This window comes from Notolabrus celidotus, chromosome 1 (genome assembly GCF_009762535.1).
Source record: "Notolabrus celidotus isolate fNotCel1 chromosome 1, fNotCel1.pri, whole genome shotgun sequence".
Classification (NCBI taxonomy): Eukaryota; Metazoa; Chordata; class Actinopteri; order Labriformes; family Labridae; genus Notolabrus; species Notolabrus celidotus.
The window spans coordinates 3,118,873-3,137,220 of NC_048272.1; the positions used below are offsets into that span (position 1 = coordinate 3,118,873).

The following is an 18,348-nucleotide window of genomic DNA, read 5'->3' on the forward strand; positions in this document are numbered from 1 at the left end:
TGATACATTTAATCTTTGGAAAAATTATGCAGGACTTATTCCTAATTTAAATAATGCACAAACTACAACTATATAATGAGTTTTGATATTATTTTACTCTAATAATGACTTTGAGGTATTTATGACCACACTCTTACTGTTTGCAACCATTTATAGTTTATCATATGAATATATGCTTGTTTATTATTGAATCAATCAATCAGACTTTATTTATAAAGCGCTTTTCATACAATAGCATTGTAACACAAACTGCTGTACATAAAAACAACTTAAAATAGAATAAATTAAGAAAAAGATCCCACTCCCAGCCCCAACCCCAAACCCACCCCACAATCCTAAGGTTAAGAACACAATATATGCAACAATAGTAATAAAAACAATTTTTAAAAAACCAATAAAAATAAATAAAAAAGAGCTTTCTGAACGAACTGAGGAAACACCCTCATGATATCTTAATGAGGAATCACTGGAGGTAAAATAAGGTGTTAAAACTCAACACAGGAAATAAATATTTATATAAATAGAACACTAAAATATTTAACCATTAAAAGAAAATAAGATGCTATACTTAAAATAAATAAATAAATAAATAAACTAGTATGTAAATAAATAAAGTGGAATAAAAGTGACAAAAAATTTAAACTAGATAATAAATAAATAAATAAATAAGTACGTAAATAAATAAACTAGAATAAAAGTGACACACATTTTAACTAGATAATAAAAAAATAAAATAATAAATAAGTATGTAAATAAATAAAGTAGAATAAAAGGTACAAAAAAATTGAACTAGATAATAAATAAATAAATGAATAAATAAATAAGTACCTAAATAAATAAAGTAGAATAAAAGTGACAAAAATTTGAACAAGATAATAATTAAATAAATAAATAAATTAAACTGTTAAAGTAAAACTCAGTTAAAAGAGAGACCAAAAGGATGGCTCTTGGGTTGAGTTTTTATTTTTATTAGTAGTTTAATTGTAATAATTATTCACCTGATCTAGTTAACACTACCTTATTTCTTACTTTTCTTTAAACTATTACCTTTTTTTTTATTAATTTGACTGTATTGATTTTATTTCATTTTTAAGTATTTTATTTATAATCCTGCCTTTTATCATTTTACCATTGCTGTTGTTTTCTGTCTCTGTTATTCTGTGAAGCACTTTGGGCTGCATGTTTTTATGTATGAAAGATGCTTTATAAATAAAGTTGAGTTGAGTTGAGTTAAAAATATTATTATTATTGACAAGTATTACCTTGAATTAACTTTCCTTACAGACAGAAATACGAAGGGGGACATAATTTAAGAGGCAGTTGAACAATTGATCAAAGTTGCTGAACGTACTGCCTGAGCAGGTTCAGACTTGCTTGTATGCAGTACCCGAGTTGCCCACTGTGGGGCGCTGTTCTTCCTGCTGTGTGTGTGTTTGCTAAGCGCCGCCCGGCTCCCTCCCTCCCCGGCTCCCTCCCCCCCTGTGTGCTGCTGACTCCAGGCTCAGCGAAGACGCCCTTAGCAACAACACACAGCTGCGTCGAATAAGATACTCGCACCACAGAGAACACGGATTAAACACCGCTGCTTTGTTGCTCTGAGCGCAGGTGAAGCTTTTTCTGCGAGAGCGGGTTGTCACTGCAGCTAACATGGGACTCGAATACAGCTAACGAGTTAGCCTATTCGGGCTAACCACCACCGAAGAAGAGCGAAGCGACCCCGCAGGCTGCCCCGAAGGAGGACACGATCCTGGGGCTCGACGAGTGCTAACACCGCTAACTACAAAGTGGGCTCTCCGGGACTAAGAACGGGAATGGTGCTCTGGATTGACTCACTGTATCGACAGAGAGAGGCGAGGGGCACACGGGCCAGACCACCAAGCTGTAACATTTGGACTCAAACTATTTTTAACAGAGGGAGCGGCTCTCCGTCGGACGACTGTTTTTGTGGCTGTGCAAGCTAGCTGGCTAGCTAGCCGAGGGAAACGACCCCCCACCGTCTGCTCAGGCTAACGTTAGCCGGGGCAGCACGCTGAATAAACACACCTCTGTGGTCGTGATAAACACAGAAACAACACAGTGAAAGCAGAGCAGGACGCTTACTAACTACCAGAGAAAAAACACTTGAGTTTTTGGGTTCTGGTTTCACCGAAAACACCAAAGCCAGAGTTGTCGAACTCAACTTTTTTTTTTCTCCAAAGTTTTTAAATATATTTTTTTTGAGTGACTGTTTTTGTTTTCCACTTTTGTTCGGGATTTTTCTTCCACTTCGGATGCTGGCATCAAATATTAATTGCAATCATGATGATAATAAGCAGAAAACCAGAGGGCCCAATAGCAACAGGTAACCACATTGAAGTGTTGGCAGCCTTTCTCACTTTGTTCTCCTTGATGTTCATGTGTTCACACTGTTTGGGTTTAAATGCTTCATGTCATAGTGATACACTGCCAACATGGCAGCTCTGTTGGTTTCATCCTTCCTAAAACCTCAGTTCCTTTACAGCAACTTTTCAGCCAAAGACCCCCTAAAATATAGGTCCCAAAGAGACTTGTGTGAATAAATGTTTCTTCATACTTCATTTACTTCAACTTCAAACCCTGACCCTAACTTTAGGAGTCATCTGGCAACAAAGAAAGGTAGAGAACTAATGCAATGTATTTATTAAGCACATTTAGATCACTTAAAAAAAATCAATTTTTTTGAAGACCCCTCAGGGGGTCCCAATCCACACTTTGGGAACCCCTGCTTTACAGAACTATCATGTGTTTGACTGACATTTCTTCTGAGCTCCAGGGTTAAATGTCACTACAGAGACCAGACAGATGCTTATTGGTTGTAAACATGTTTTGTTTTGCTTTTAAACTCTATATGAATCTTGAGACCTGTGTGTGTGTGTGAGTGTTTTGGAGAAGGCACAAGGAAGCTCTGCCCTGTTTTCACGTCTGTCCCGTAAGCTTTATCATTTTATTACAGTCTGATAAACCTCAGTGTTTGTGTTGGGGAGTTTTTTAAACAACCAGTTTGAAGTTTGTACCATGACGTCACCTTGTTATTGTTTTATAGTCATGTATATTTGCCCTGACCTCATTTGTGTTTGCTTATCGTGCTTGTGGAACAAGTTTTTAGAACTTGAATGAACAGTACAAACTGGACGTCTACGACATGGCTGTCTCAGTCAGATGTCAGATCCATGCTGCACATTGGACACTCTGTAAAGAGACACTTTGTCCTGCAATCACAGGAAGAAAGAGGAGGACAAAGAACTGTGACTTTACCACAGCCCCATTCCCCTCTCACACGTTTTATGCCTCATGATCAGCCGTGTGTCTGTTTGCTTGAACCTTGTTCTCTGCCCTCTCTCTGTGCACAGAGACAAAGAATGGGTGGAGGGGTGGGGGGGTTTGTCCCAGTATGGAGAGCTGAACACCAGCAGGATATTTCTGCATGGATGTTTTGGTTACGCTGAAGTTTGGGCTCTGTTTAATTTTCTTCCTTGGGAAAGTTTGCTTGGACAACATTGGTCAGATGCAGTACAGAGAGTGCAGAGCCCCCACCGAGTGATTAAGAGTTTACAGCCAGACGGCTAATGGGGTCTGTGCCTGCTAATATTCAGTGTGGGGACCTAATGCTTGTGTTTGCTGTGCTGTGCAGGTCTAATGCATCAGTATCCAGGCAGCAGGTCTAATCTGTCCCGGAGCTGGGCTGGGGACACAGGCTCTGACGCACCTGCACATGGTTACACCGTTCTCAAGGGCTGCTACAGTTTTAAGCCCTGTACTAATGAGCTAACCCAGCACAATAGCTCTGTAAATGGCTTAGACTAACAGGCTACTACTCAGCCGAGTTTTACTCATTAATACAGGAGACCCACTTCTATTGCACTCGCGGCCCTGTGGGTACGCTAAACACCTGACGGGCTGAACAGCCGGCCAGTGGAGGTTTGTCATTTGAGAAACTGGCTTCCTCCTACTGTGCCCCACATGCTCTTCCCTTCCCTCCACTCTCTGGCTCTCATCTCAATGTAAGGGGGCGTTTGGCTCCCTGCCACAGAGGTGAGCACCCAACACACTTGACACTATTAAATGGCAAGCATCTGCATCCGTCCACATGAGCTCTATTTCTGAGTACACCTGGCGTGTGCTCTACATGACTCGGGGCGAATGGACAGATGGGCAGACGGAAAGATGCTGTCGTCACAGAGGCATCTGTTACCCCTATTAGGCCAATAATACCACTTGCAGCGCTAGCGATCTGGGACCCTAAGCCCTATCTAAGCTGGTCAGGTTGGAGCGCTGGCCATAGATACAAAGTGTTGAACACAATAGATACAATGGACATATCTGGTGATGATGTCCCTTTCACTGTCTGTGTGGGTTTGACTGTTGTGGGGCTGTCCTGCTGAGGCTACTTCCAGGGATTTGTTTGGTCCTGTCCAACGTTTGCGTAGCCACTGGAACTGATGAAGTAAGAAGTGGACTTGTTTTTGGACAAATGAGAGATTGTTTGTCCATGTGGGAATGGATTCCATGGACATTACCTCCTAACGTCATCCTCTGCTCTTATCCCTGAATGCGTCAGTGTTGGAGATTTCCTGATTCCACAAAAAAAAATCACCCTGATTTATCTTTTCATCTTTGTTTCTTCAGCACGCCACGGAGACGGCCTTTATGACTCTTACATGAGGACAGACCACATCCTGAAAGACGAGGCCGACACTAACAGTCCGCCTGGGCTGCCCCCTATGCCCAAACACACAGTAAGTACATACACACACACTCAAATACACACACATGCACAAAGCCAGTAAAGCCATATTTCCTGTGCTGGAGCACGCTCTGTCTCCAGACATCCTGTTCCTCTGAGATATTCCACACTCAAGACTGTTCACATTCATCCCGTTCGCGCCACTCCTTCTTTATCTCAGTTTGTCGCTGCAGGTCGGTCAGTTATCGCTCCAAACCTTGTAATTCAGTCAGGTTTATACCCTTCAGTGGGAATAACACGTGATGATGTGAGTACATTGTCTGACTGCCTGGGGAAATGCAAGGATGTTTGTTGCAGCGGGGAGTTCTCCTGTGAATTCTGGGAACTTTCAAAGTTGGAAACTTTCCATGGGAATTAACTTGAATTTATGGGAATAAACCAGGAATTACTAAATACTAAATTGAAGGTTGGCTCTTAATAGGGAACTTAAATACAGTTGGGGGAAATATATTTGAGCATAATCCTGACTAAAAGAACCAGATTTCATGCAAGTACAGTTGAATATCTGTGCTATTCCTCAATCACATGCACATAGCACACTGCTTACTGCAGGGCTATTGAGACCACACACCCCTCCATGCACTGTGCATTCCTCCATCACATGCACACATGATTTCTAGAATCCTGCAGAGGCTAGGCTTTAGAAGCTTGAGGGGAGATGCTTTTTTATTTAACATTTTGAATGGGACTTTGTTGGGATTGCATTTTTGTTAATTTTTGAACGGGTTCCTCTTCCCTCCACCTCTCTGTGCCCTCTGCCCGTCTCAGCACCATGGGGCTTTCAGCCGCTCTGCTCCCCAACTCTAGAACTCACTCCCACCAGACATCTGTAACACTGATTCACTTCCTGTATTCAAATCAAAACTCAAAAACTCATCTGTTCAAATCCACATTCTCTGTTTAACTTCACTGTCTCATTTTAACTTGGTGTTACTTTGCTTGTTGTTTTTATTGTGTTTTATCCTCTCTGTAAAATGTCCTTGAGTGCTTGGAAAGGCGCTTTAAATAAAATGTATTATTATTATGAGTAATATTTAACTGTCTGCTTATAACAAAACAAATATTTATGCTTGGATATGATACCTTTCCATTAAATTACCCTCAATTCCCACTTAATTGCCATACATTCCTATTCATTTCCACATTTCCCTAGAAAAGTTTTCAATTTTTTCCAAAATTCCCAAGCTTAACTTCCATAGAAATTCACTGGAAATTTTCCACCCCTTTGCAACCCTAGTGATGACCAGCATTGAGCATCTTGTGGTCAGTATTTGGCAAAACTGAATTTCACTGATCAGAGGAAGGATTTTCATTAGGCTCACATTCTGTAGGGTCTTCAATTTGCCTTCTATCTTAGCAGAAGAGCCAGTCAGAAGCTGTTTGTGAAGAGCAGGTCTGCATAAAGTCATGCACTTTTGTTGTAAACCAGTAATAATTTGATAAGAATGGAATTTTTTAGGGTTTTAGATGTTCTCCCATTCATACTTTAGGTCACTTTTCTACAGTGAATATAGTTGGTCAGACAATACAGACATGTTTTGCACATCTCTTTGAGATTAAGAAGCATCTTTTAGATTGGTATTTTAACCTTTATATCAACCAATCAAAAGTAGATCTGTCCACACTTTAAAGATCATCAGTCATCCTATTGGTGAGATACCACTACTCTATATTTCCCTCTCTGAAAAGCCCCTTTGGCAGAAAATGCGAATGCACAGACAATACCACTCCACAGCCTCCCACACATGCAGAGGGGAGGAGGAGAAAAGGCTGGTTTGATATATTCTAAAGATTTATTGGGCTTGAAAATGTGACCCACAAACAAAATCACCAATCAACATTCTCCCTCTCTCCCTCCCTCCCTCCTCCACCCCCTACTTCTATCTCATATAATCCACCATCAGTGGGCTCGCGCTGAGGTTAGGCCTAGTTTTCTATTCCAGTCCTGCCTCTTTTTCTTTGTATTTTTGTGTCACGCTCACAGAGGTAATATCCTCTGTTCAATGTGACAGACAGCAGCTCGCCCCAGTTCGGCTTGTACAGTGCTCACGGATTTGCCTCGTGCACTATTAAAGTAAAAAACTGTACGTCCCTGGTCTTTGTTAAAGGAGGGAACAGACTCTGAGTAGCACTACTCCACACATCGATTCGTTTGATGTGATTCTGACCCAGCTTTAATCTCTGCGTGAACATGATTCTCCTATGTGTACGAGTGGCAAAGGTCTCCATGTGTTGAGTTGTGCAACTCTTGTTAGTGTGTGTTCTAGGCAAGGAGAAAAGCATACTTATGTGTTTCTCTGAAAGCAAAGAGATTAGCTCTTCTCCATCTGTTGCACCACACAGATTTGCACACAGAGGACTCTCTGCCCTCAGTATCACTTGGCGGTTAAGATAACTCACAGTCACAAGTTTTCATTCCAATCATTTGTCACTTTTTCAAATGTTCTCTTCTAATTGCCCTCCCCATCCCTGCGGATCAATAATCAATCACAGTTGATGCTCCACTTGCAGAAAGCTTTGATTTTTATGTCTCTCTCTGGGTGAAGGGTCTCAATCAATGCCGGTCATTGTGTTTGTAGTGCAGCTTTGGGACAACAGTTGCATGGACCCTGGGTCAGTATTGAGCCCAGTCTAACAAGTTAAGACTATATGGTTACATGTATGGGAGCCCATCCTGCATTCCTCCTCTATTTTTAGGACTCCAACTTACAACACAAACAACACTCTGAGCAGAGTCCTCTTTCAGCGGAACATGTCAACACCCACTTTTGATACACTTTTCCTTGTTGTGTTGTCTTTATCAGCTGACTGAGCAGAAGTCAAAGGAAGCCAAGTTGTTTTATGAGAGAAAATAAAACAGTTGATCTTACATTCCCATCCCACGCTCACATGGGTGAAACCACACTGCCTATAAAATGATCACGTGACAGAGACAGTGAATATTGCCTCGCTGGCACGCCTGTATATAGCAAGTTTACGTCCGTGTGTTTTATTAACAGCAGCAATGCCTGTATAGTTTAAGAGCATAATCTAACTTTAATGACTGTCATTTCCCTTGTGCTCCATAATCTTGTGGAGGGTTCTTTCCGCTGGTGAGCGAGAGAAAAGAGGGCGAGACAGAGACAGAGGAGGAACGAATTCCTGGGGTTCTTAAAATGAAACCGTTTGCTGGCAGGCGAGAGTCGAGAGTTAAGCTGGAGCTTTTTCTCAGGCTAAGGTGGATATGTGACTTTAGGGCGTGTGGTCAAATATGTGAAAAAGTAACCACAAGTGTACAGTGATAGGTCAGTGCTGATGCACAATGAGGATTGCTGTTTGTATGCTACATGTGTGCTGATCTTTTGAGTGACAGTGATCCACATTCATGGGTTCTTCCTCCCTCTGTAGAATGATGAGCCAGGTATTGGTGATACCTTTGATCTAAATGCTAAAAGCTAGCAAACCAAAAGTAGGCGGGGATCCGGGTCACTTAGCATGAGTTATGTTTGGGGGTGGGTCCTTTCATTCTGCAGAGTTTCCAGTTATGCTGGTTTATCTACTGCTTTCTACATTCTGCTTATGGCTCACTCCTCATAAATCTGAAGCACACCGGCATCCAACCAAACCTGAGCTAACTAGTTTGACATTTTACTTTAATTCACAACATGTTTATTGACTAGAACATAGACAAAGACTCATCCAGCATACACACACACAAAAAAACAAAAAAACACCTACCCCATCTGCCCGTACCAAAATCAATTGACAAGTGTGCAAAATCAATTAAATTAAATTTGCCAATTGTGATTCTCACAGTTTCTTTTAGAGAAAGTCCACGTTAACATCCCTGATGATAGCCATGTATGGCTCCCAGAGCTGATTTAAGTCTCTCAGTTTGCCTTTGAAAATATAAGATAAGATACTCCTTTATTCATCCCACATCTGGGAAATTCATGGAGTTACATCAGCAAACAAAAAGGTGTACACTACAAGAATTTCAACAAGAATATATATAGAAAAAGAAATGTCCATCAGAGACAATAGCTTAGCCATAATTCTCCTGTCAGCCACCACCTCCACAGGGTCCAGGAATGAGCTGGCCTTCTTCCCCAGTTAGTTCAGTCTTGCTCTCCTGTATCCTGTCCGCCCACAGCAGGTGAAATCCTTCCAATGTGGCGTTCGTGTCCGGTGTTAGCTCTGTTAGCATGATGCTACCCTGCCAGTTTACTCACACAGTCTACTCTATCCACATTTTCAAAGATGGGGCGTCCATACTCGTCTTACATTTGACTTTTAAAGTTATATTTTTTGGGCTTTTTGCCTTTATTATATAGGACAGCTGAAGAGAGACAGGAAATGTGGGGAGCAGAGAGCAGGGGAAGACATGCAGGAAATGGTCGACCGGTCGGGAATCGAACCAGCGACCCCTGCGACGAGGACTGTAGCCTCTGTACGTGGGGCGCTTAGACCGCTAAGCCACCAGCGCCCCTACATTTGACTTTTGATTGTGAAATGAATTGATCCTTTTTGGAAATGTTCCCTTAGAGAAATTCTAATGGTCCCATTACTTGTAAGCAGCGTGTCTGCCATGCCTTTGTTTTGCTTACATTAGAACACAAAAGACCCATTGGCTCTGTTTAATAAGTCGCCTCTTCAACGAGGTCATAATTACACAAGTAGGCCCTGCCTGTTGTGAACCATGAGTCACTAGTCCCAAAGAGTTTTCCTCTTAACTCTTTTGAAAAGATTAAATGCACTAAGTGCCTCATGCACCATGAAGTGCAGTATGTACGCTTTGTTCTTAGCCTGACAGAGCAACAGTGAAGCGTTTACCAAATGGGTTTTCTAATTGCTTTTTTCTTCTGTCTCTCTTTCTTTGTCTCCTCTTCCTCTTTTAGGCTGTCAGTAACAAAGTTGTAATGAAGGATCAGGTAACCGTGCGAGGCAGCCAGCTGAAGGTCAAGTATCTATATGAAGACTCCACCAACAACCGAAAGATCAATGCCATAACTACAGCAACCACTCAGAACAGCGGGACCACTGGTCAGACCCCCAGTAAACCGGCCCCCGTCTCCAGCCTGTCCAAGGAGCACAGCGTAGACAGGTGAGAAAGACGACCAAAGAACATCTGCTGTAGCTACACTGTAAATGCAGGAGGAACATCTCTTCAGTTGTTCATCACCATGTTTCTCTTCTGCTTCTTTGCCACAGCACCGAGTCCAGTAAAGGCTCCAGTGAGTCCTCTGGCCCACACGGAGGGAACAGCGGGAAGCTGTGCGGCCCCCTCAGTCCCGATCAGGCTCTGAGACTGTACAGATCTCAGCTGACCTCCCTGGAGCAGAGCGAGATCCACTCCTACCCCGACATCTACTTTGTGGGACCCAATGCCAAGAAGAGGCCTGCTGTTGCTGGAGGCAACAACAACTGTGGCTACGATGATGAGCAGGGGGGATACATTCATGTCCCCCATGACCATCTGGCTTACCGCTACGAGTTCCTCAAGGTCAGACACGTACATTGTGATATTGAGAAGTTTCTGTAGACTTTTTTTTTTCCTAGCTGTCCATCGCTAACTCAGTTTCCATCTCTTTGTTGCCCTCTTCAGATTATCGGTAAAGGTAGTTTCGGCCAGGTTGCGAAGGTGTACGACCACAAGCTGCAGCAGCATCTAGCTCTGAAGATGGTGCGCAACGAGAAGCGCTTCCACCGACAGGCTCAGGAGGAGATCCGCATCCTGGAGCACTTGCGGAAGCAGGATCGCAACGGCACCATGAACGTCGTGCACATGCTTGAAAACTTTACCTTCCGCAACCACATCTGCATGACCTTTGAGCTGCTGAGCATGAACCTGTACGAGCTCATCAAGCGCAACAAGTTCCAGGGCTTCAGCCTGCCGCTGGTCAGGAAGTTTGCACACTCCATCCTGCAGTGCCTGGAGGCCCTGAACCGGCACAGAATCATCCACTGCGACCTCAAGCCGGAAAACATCCTGCTAAAACAGCAGGGACGCAGCGGCATCAAGGTAGGATGCTTGAAACATTCAGAAGAGGTGTGTGAAAAAGAGCATTTCCTTTTCTGTGTGATGTTGACTCATTCTGTTGTTTTCTCTGCCAGGTGATTGACTTTGGCTCCAGCTGTTTTGAACACCAGCGGGTCTACACCTACATCCAGTCTCGTTTCTATCGAGCTCCAGAGGTGATCCTCGGCTCACGGTATGGCCTCCCCATCGACATGTGGAGCTTCGGCTGCATACTGGCCGAGCTGCTGACCGGCTACCCTCTGTTCCCCGGCGAGGACGAGGGCGACCAGCTGGCCTGCGTCATGGAGCTGCTAGGCATGCCATCGCAGAAGGTCCTGGAGCAGGCCAAACGGGCAAAGAACTTCATCAACTCCAAGGGCCACCCTCGCTACTGCGGAGCCAGCACCCTGCCCACGGGGGCCACTGTGCTCACAGGGTCTCGCTCTCGTCGCGGCAAGATGAGAGGTCCTCCAGGCAGCAAGGAGTGGAGCGCCGCACTCAAGGGCTGCGAGGACCCCACCTTTACTGACTTCATAAAGAAGTGTTTGGACTGGGACCCTTCGTCCCGACTCACCCCCAGCCAGGCTCTCAGACACCCGTGGCTGTATCGGCGCCTACCTAAGCCCCTACCAGGGACCGATAAGAGCCAAGGGGCCACGGTGAAACGGCTGCCGGAGCACCACAGCACCTCCTTCCCCTCTATTCTGGCCAAAGGGGGGCCTGTTTTAGGCACCACAGCAGCCAACAACAAACTGAGGAGCAACATTATGGGAAATTCGGAGGAGGCCATACCTCTGCGCACGGTCCTACCCAAACTTGTCTCTTAGAGAGTGAGAGAGTGAGAGAGACCTGTAACCTCCTCTATCTCTCTCCACTTCCTTGTCCTTTGCAACCCCTCAGGAGGGGTCAGAGCACAGGAGAAAGTGGAGCCTAGGTTTTAAAAGTCGTTTGGTTGTTCTTTTATTTGTTTTCCACTGCAAGGTGTCGACACCCCAGTTCCTGGTTTTTAATATTAGCTGAGCAGAAAGAGAGAGAGAGAGACAATAAATGAAAACAGCTAAAAAAAAAAAAAGTTTTTATACAGAGGATTTTCTTGAGCGGCTGTGGAGTTTCTGTATACGGCCAATTGATAAGTTTTGATTTAGATAATGCTTTTTAAAAACTTCCTGTGTGTGAGTGGACGGCTTGGTAAATGAGCAAATGTTTTTTTTTTTTAAACCTTTTAGTGTGTTGTCACGTGTTTTAGTAAAACACACTCAAGCACACCTGCACTGTCACTTGCCTCACTTGACACTCTTTCTTAACACTCAGAAGACGCCGGCCTTTTCCTGGGAGGTGTTTATTTCTGAGTGAATCTCAAAAAGGGCTACAGATTTTTACTGTTATCAGGTCAGATATGGCATGCAAAGATTTGTTCAGCAAACACAATTTGAAAAAGATTATGCTTCAGCGTTTCGGCCCTGCACGCACAGCCAGACTTATCCCTCAGAAATACGACTTTAATGCCTTTACACGTGGAATAGCATTACGACTAATTGGGACAACAGATTTTAGCAATAAGCACTCACTTCTTTGTCCTTTTCTAACTGCACCTGTTATCTACCTTTCCTAAACCCCTGGTGCTTGCATGTCAGCTCAATATGTGACGTTCATGTGTGTGTGTGAGTGTGTGTGTGTGAGTGCGCGTGCTTTAGCTCCCTACTGTGGGAGACAGTGAGAGGCAGCAGGACAACCTATTTACAGCCTTTGTCCCCCTCAGCTAAGTGAGAAGAGAGAGGGCGGGTTGGGGAGGACATTAGCACCACTTGAACTGTCATGGAGGTGTCAACGTCAAACTCAGTACTTCACAGCCTGGATGTATGCATTGATATATATATATATATATATGGAGCGAGCAATTGCACATACACACATATGATGGCTTTGGGAAGTTAGTTAGAGTGTCACCTGCCCATGCTTGTTAACAGCCGCTGTGATTATTGGCGGTGATGCATTAATCCTAAAAGAGAAGTGAAATGTGAGAAATAAAAGGATTTATAATGAGCCAAGAAGAGTTGACAGGGTGGGCCAGTGACAAAAGAAGGTTTTTTTTTTGTTTTTTTTACGGTACTGAAGAAAGTGTTTCTCAGGGAGACTTACTTGATACATCCCTTAATCTTATATTAACTGTGTTCCACTGACTGTCCTGACTGTGGAAGAACATGCATGCAGTTCTGTCCACTGAGAGTGAGAGAACGCGTATACTAGTGCTCCTGCGAAAGGGGGTCTGCATGCTCCACAATCTGACCTAGATTCTCTCTCCTCCCCCCTGCCACCACCACCACCACCACCAACAACTCTTTCTCTCGTGCTCCTCTTCCTCTTGTCTCATGTAGGGCAGGGAACCTCTTAAACTCACACATGTACAATGAATTACGGTGCTGTCCAAAGTCTACACATACATACACACACACACACACACACACACACACAGACGCAGAATCACATCAGGTGCATGTTGTATGGACCACACCACTCAAAGAGTTCTTTCTCTCGTCCCTCGAAGTGAAAGTGTCAGGGATTTCTACTCTGTCTCCATTTTTTTTTTATAGAAGTGGTTTCTATTTGCTACACAGTCCAGAATATCAGAGGATGTAAACAGCAAAAAAAAAAAAAAGAGAGGAAAAAGAAAGTTGTGTACTGTCATGTTGTACTAATGGTGTGCGTTAGTAGGAGGGTGTTTGGTGTTCCAGCATGAAATCACAACCTGTTATCAGACCGAGTGACTATGAGAAGAGAAACTGTACAGTAACCAAATGAAGTTGTGATAGTTTCTTTTTCTAAAGAAAATAAAAATGATTAACTGAAAATGTGCTGCTCTTGGTTGATTTCTGATTTTTTTTATACACACATCTTCTGATACTGACTGAGCATTTGAGTGAATTATGTCTTTCACTACAGGATTAAACAAAACGTACTTCCTGTTTAGCCACATCCTTAACCCTCGTGTTATGTTGCGGGTCAAATTGACCCATTCTAAAGTTCAAAAATCAAAGAAAAAAAAAATTAAGTATTTTTTTGCTATGAAAATCTGCTTGGCTTAATTAACTTGGACAACATATAAAATGAAAATGGTTCATTTCACACATTTGCAACTCCCCCTGCATGTATATGTTACATAGATACTGTTCATGGTTTCAATTTGACCCTGCAGTCAAAGTGGAGGCTAAAAGGGGTCAGAAGTGTCAAATACTAAATCTTTCTTTGCAACTGTGTGACATATTTAACCCCATTCACTTTCCAATGAACATAAAAAAAAGTTTTAACATGAATTTTAATTAAAAACGAGTGAGTTATCCTCATTGAACTATGATCTGTGAGAATTTAAGAACACCAGTCCAATAAATATTGATTTAAATGGTTAGTAATGGAGTTAATAATGAGATTTTAAACATGTTTATTGGGATTTGTTTTGGGTTCTGACACTTTTGAATCATTAAATATGCCCCGGGTCAAGTTGACCCTAGAACATTATTGCTGTCCCTAAGAAATGAACAAAACAGGAGGGTTAATGTACAATTAAAAAAGAGGCAGATAGAGACGACAATAACAACAGAGAAACCACCTCCAGCTCAACGCAGGAAAGACCAAAGAGCTGGTGGTGGATTTCAGAAGATGCAAGTCCCCTCCTCCATCACCAGTGAACATCCAGGGAACGGACATTGAGATTGTGAAATCTTACAAGTACCTGGGTGTTCACCTGAACAATAAACTGGACCGGTCAGACAACTGCAACGCACAACTGCAACCGGCAGTGGCTCAGTCCATAAGGACTTGGCTTGGGAGCCGAAGGGTCGCCGGTTCGAGTCCCAGTATGGATGAAGTTTGGTAAGTGGACTGGTGGCTGGAGAGGTTCTGGTTCACTTGCCTGGGCACTGCCGAGGTGCCCTTGAGCAAGGCACCGAACCCGCAACTGCTTGGGGTGTGGTGGTTGATGGCAGTATCCTCACTCTGACATCTCTCCCTAAGCATGTTCACTGTATGTGTGTGCATTGTATGTATATACCAAAAAACTGTATGTGTAGCATGTCCAAAAATAGCGCCAGTGAAAAAATGTAATCCCCCCTGGGGATTGATAAAGTACCTTTCTTCTTCTCTACAAGAAGGGACAAAGCATACTCTTTCTGCTCAGGAGACTCAGGTCTTTTGGTGTGGAGGGGGCTCCTCTGAAGTCCTTCTTTGACTCTTTGGTGGCATCAGCCATATTCTTTGGAGTGGTCTGCTGGGGAAGCAGCATCTCTGCTGCTGACAGGAAGAAGCTGAACAGACTGGTGAAGAAGGCAAGCTCTGTCCTGGGCTGCCCACTGGACCCTGTGGAGGTGGTGGCTGACAGGAGGATGATAGCAAAGCTATCTTCTCTGATGGTCAACACGTCACAACCCCCCTCCAGGAGACCATAACAACACTAAGTAGCTCGCTCAGTGACAGACTTCTTCACCTGCGGTGTCTCATGAAGAGATACCTGCAGTGGTCAGACTATATAACCAATAATATCAATCAATCAATCTTTATTTGTATAACGCCAAATCACAACAAACATTATCTCAAGACGCTTTTACAAACATAGGAGGTCTAGACCACTCTGTCAAATTATGAACAGAGACCCAACTTCAAGACAGGGTAAGACTCAGTCTGACCCCACCTTAATCCATCATGAGCATTGCACATCGCAGTATTTAGCTAGTTACAGTGGCGAGGAAAAACGTCCTTTTAACAGGCAGAAACCTCAGGCAGAACCAGACTCATGTTAGACAGCCATCATGCCTCGACCAAGTTGGGTCTGGAAAGACAGATAGAGGGGAGTAAGAGAGAGAGGGGATAGTGATGAGACGAGTCGTAGAAGCTGTTGCCGCTGGAGTCCAGTACGTCCGTATCAGCTGGAGTCCAGAACGTCCACAGCAGGAGGACGTCTACGGCAGCTCAGAGGAATCTACGAGACAAGGGAGCTCAGGGACTCCAGAAAGGTATATGGTTAGTAACTTTAATGGGACAGGTAGAGTTAAAGTAAGTGATGAAGGGGTTAGGGGGAAGGGGGTGAGACAGGATCCCAGTGTGTCAGTGCGCCAGTTCCCCCGGCAGTCTAGGCCTATAGCAGCATAACAAAATAATATATATTGTAGATATGCTTATTTTTTACCTCTTTAAATTTAATTTTAATTGCTAATAACTTTTTAATAACTGATACTTTATAGGCTCTTGTTTGCTTTATATTTTTTTGCACTGTCTACTTTGTTACTGTGACACTTGAATTTCCCCGTTGTGGGACGAGTATAGGACTATCTTATCTTATCTTATTTGTCGCATGCTCCTCTTCTGTAACCAGCCTTTACACAGTCGTTTCTGCTATTTGATACCTGGGGCCTGTGTTATGAAACAAAAGTGTGTCTCCAGACAGTCCCTGGATCAGTCGGTGTAGTGAATCACCATAAAGTGAATTGAATTTCAGTCAGCGATTAGATTACAGATTCAGCAAACACTGGGACACTGATGAGTCAGTGGCCTGTGACACAAGTTCAAGGCAGCGTGTGATACTGACACTGCCTTGTTCTCGTGCCTTTCCAGAGGAGTCATGAAAAACGGTTGGCTGAAGAAAGCGTGTAACACACGTGAGGATTCACAGTGACGGTTATATCATACCTTTTAGGTGCTCAGGCAATGAATGGCATAAGTTGCATTCTACTTATAGCAATTCCAGGTAGTAAAACATCAGATGTTTAATAGTAATGATACTTCAGTTTGCAAAGGTGTCACAGCTGGTGGCATTAATGATGAATACAGGTTTGTTTGTGCGGTACTACTGATTAAGCACTCATAATACTGTATTATTGTTAATTCATATCTGCAGCTGCATCCACCTGCTGTGGAATAGGCTCTGTTGGGTATGTAGTTATGTCACTCCCAATGCAGGTGTTCAGTGTTGTCATCCTAGCAATGATACCAAAGAGTTAGACACCTTAAGTGACAACAGTGCAACCTCAAACTTGTAATGTCTTCATGCTATTAATTAAGAATCTACCTGTCATTGGATTTGTTGTTACTATTGCACCACCTTTATCTTTGTTTCTCCCCTACACCACCATCTGTGACATAATGTGTATCTGTATGGGTAACAACATATGAGAACATCCAGGTACAGGAGGAAAAAGAACTGACTCTTAGGTAATAATGACAGTAGACTGCTTATCTCCTGTTACACTGATGATTCATGGGTGTTTACACTCGCAGGATAGTGCCTCAGGGAAAGAAAAAGTCAGGTACACATGTAACAGGAGCAAGAACCGGTCCTGCAACATCACCCATAGAAGAAGATGAGTGAGGTAGACAGTGAGAGAGAGAGAGAGAGAGAGAGAGAGAGAGAGAGAGAGAGAGAGAGAGAGAGAGAGAGAGAGAAAAGGAGGAGGTGGTGTTGGGTGTGTGGGTGGCTGGGTTATGAGTTGGGGAATTTTCTCCAGGTGTTACATGACAGCTGCTCTTGAAATTATGAAGGACGATTCATGGTAAGGTGACGCAGGTATCGATGTTTGTCATCAAACTGGGCTTGGCTTAAGTTTTCCATTGGCATGTTTGTTTGTATTGGGTCAAGGGTTAAAGGACAAGCAGGCGGATATATGACACAGGAGAAACAGATTCATCTGGTTTATAGACCTCAATAAGATTTAGGTTTGACTGAAAACTATAAAAAGAATCATTTTTAAGCAGATAAGATAGAATAAGATAAGATAAGATACGATACGACAGATACGATACGATAAGATATGATAAGATAAGATACGATACAATAGGCTACTATAAGATACGATAAGATACGATAAGATACGATGAGATACGATAAAATATGATAAGATACGATACGATAAGATACGATACAATATGACAAGATACGATAAGATACGATAAGATACGATAAGACACGATAAGATACGATTAAATGCGATACGATAAGATACAATAAGATACAATAAGATATGATAAGATATGATAAGATACGATTAAATACGATACGATAAGATACGATAAGATACGATACAATATGATAAGATACGATAAGATACGATAAGATACGATAAGATACGCTAAGATACGATTAAATACGATACGATTAAATGCGATACGATAAGATACAATAAGATACAATAAGATACGATAAGATACGATAAGATATGATAAGATACGCTAATATACGATTAAATACGATACGATTAAATGCGATACGATAAGATACGATAAGATATGATAAGATACGATTAAATACGATACGATAAGATACGATAAGATACGATAAGATACGATTAAATACGATACGATAAGATACGATAAGATACGATACAATATGATAAGATACGATAAGATATGATAAGATACGATAAGATACGATAAGATACGCTAATATACGATTAAATACGATACGATTAAATACGATACGATAAGATATGTTAAGATACGATAAGATACGATAAGATACGATAAGATACGATAAGATATGATAAGATACGATTAAATACGATACGATAAGATACGATAAGATTCGATAAGATACGATAAGATATGA

The 18,348-nt window shown here is 42.6% G+C and overlaps 1 protein-coding gene across 2 annotated transcripts; it reads left to right on the forward strand.

Moving 5' to 3' along the window:
* The first annotated feature begins 1,398 nt into the window (after nucleotides 1-1,398).
* Nucleotides 1,399-13,609, forward strand: dyrk3 (dual specificity tyrosine phosphorylation regulated kinase 3). 2 transcript variants are annotated; one of them, XM_034699361.1, is made up of 6 exons: nucleotides 1,399-2,341; nucleotides 4,645-4,754; nucleotides 9,640-9,845; nucleotides 9,953-10,244; nucleotides 10,347-10,763; nucleotides 10,856-13,609. In XM_034699361.1, the coding sequence occupies exons 1-6, from the start codon at nucleotides 2,299-2,301 to the stop codon at nucleotides 11,585-11,587; spliced, it is 1,800 nt and encodes a 599-aa protein (XP_034555252.1). In that variant the 5' UTR covers nucleotides 1,399-2,298; the 3' UTR covers nucleotides 11,588-13,609. The 2 variants fall into 2 exon arrangements, with proteins under 2 accessions (XP_034555252.1, XP_034555330.1); XM_034699439.1 differs by lacking the exon at nucleotides 1,399-2,341 and adding an exon at nucleotides 2,858-2,947.
* The last annotated feature ends 4,739 nt before the right edge of the window (nucleotides 13,610-18,348 follow it).

What these genes read in the sequence shown, in the direction of transcription:
- dyrk3 (XM_034699361.1), top strand. Translation starts at nt 2,299, where the DNA reads ATGATGATAATAAGCAGAAAACCAGAGGGCCCAATAGCAACAG. An exon ending in CCCCTATGCCCAAACACACA is followed by an intron (nt 4,755 to 9,639) that starts GTAAGTACATAC and finishes TTCCTCTTTTAG; the next exon opens with GCTGTCAGTAACAAAGTTGT. An exon ending in AGGGACGCAGCGGCATCAAG is followed by an intron (nt 10,764 to 10,855) that starts GTAGGATGCTTG and finishes TTTCTCTGCCAG; the next exon opens with GTGATTGACTTTGGCTCCAG.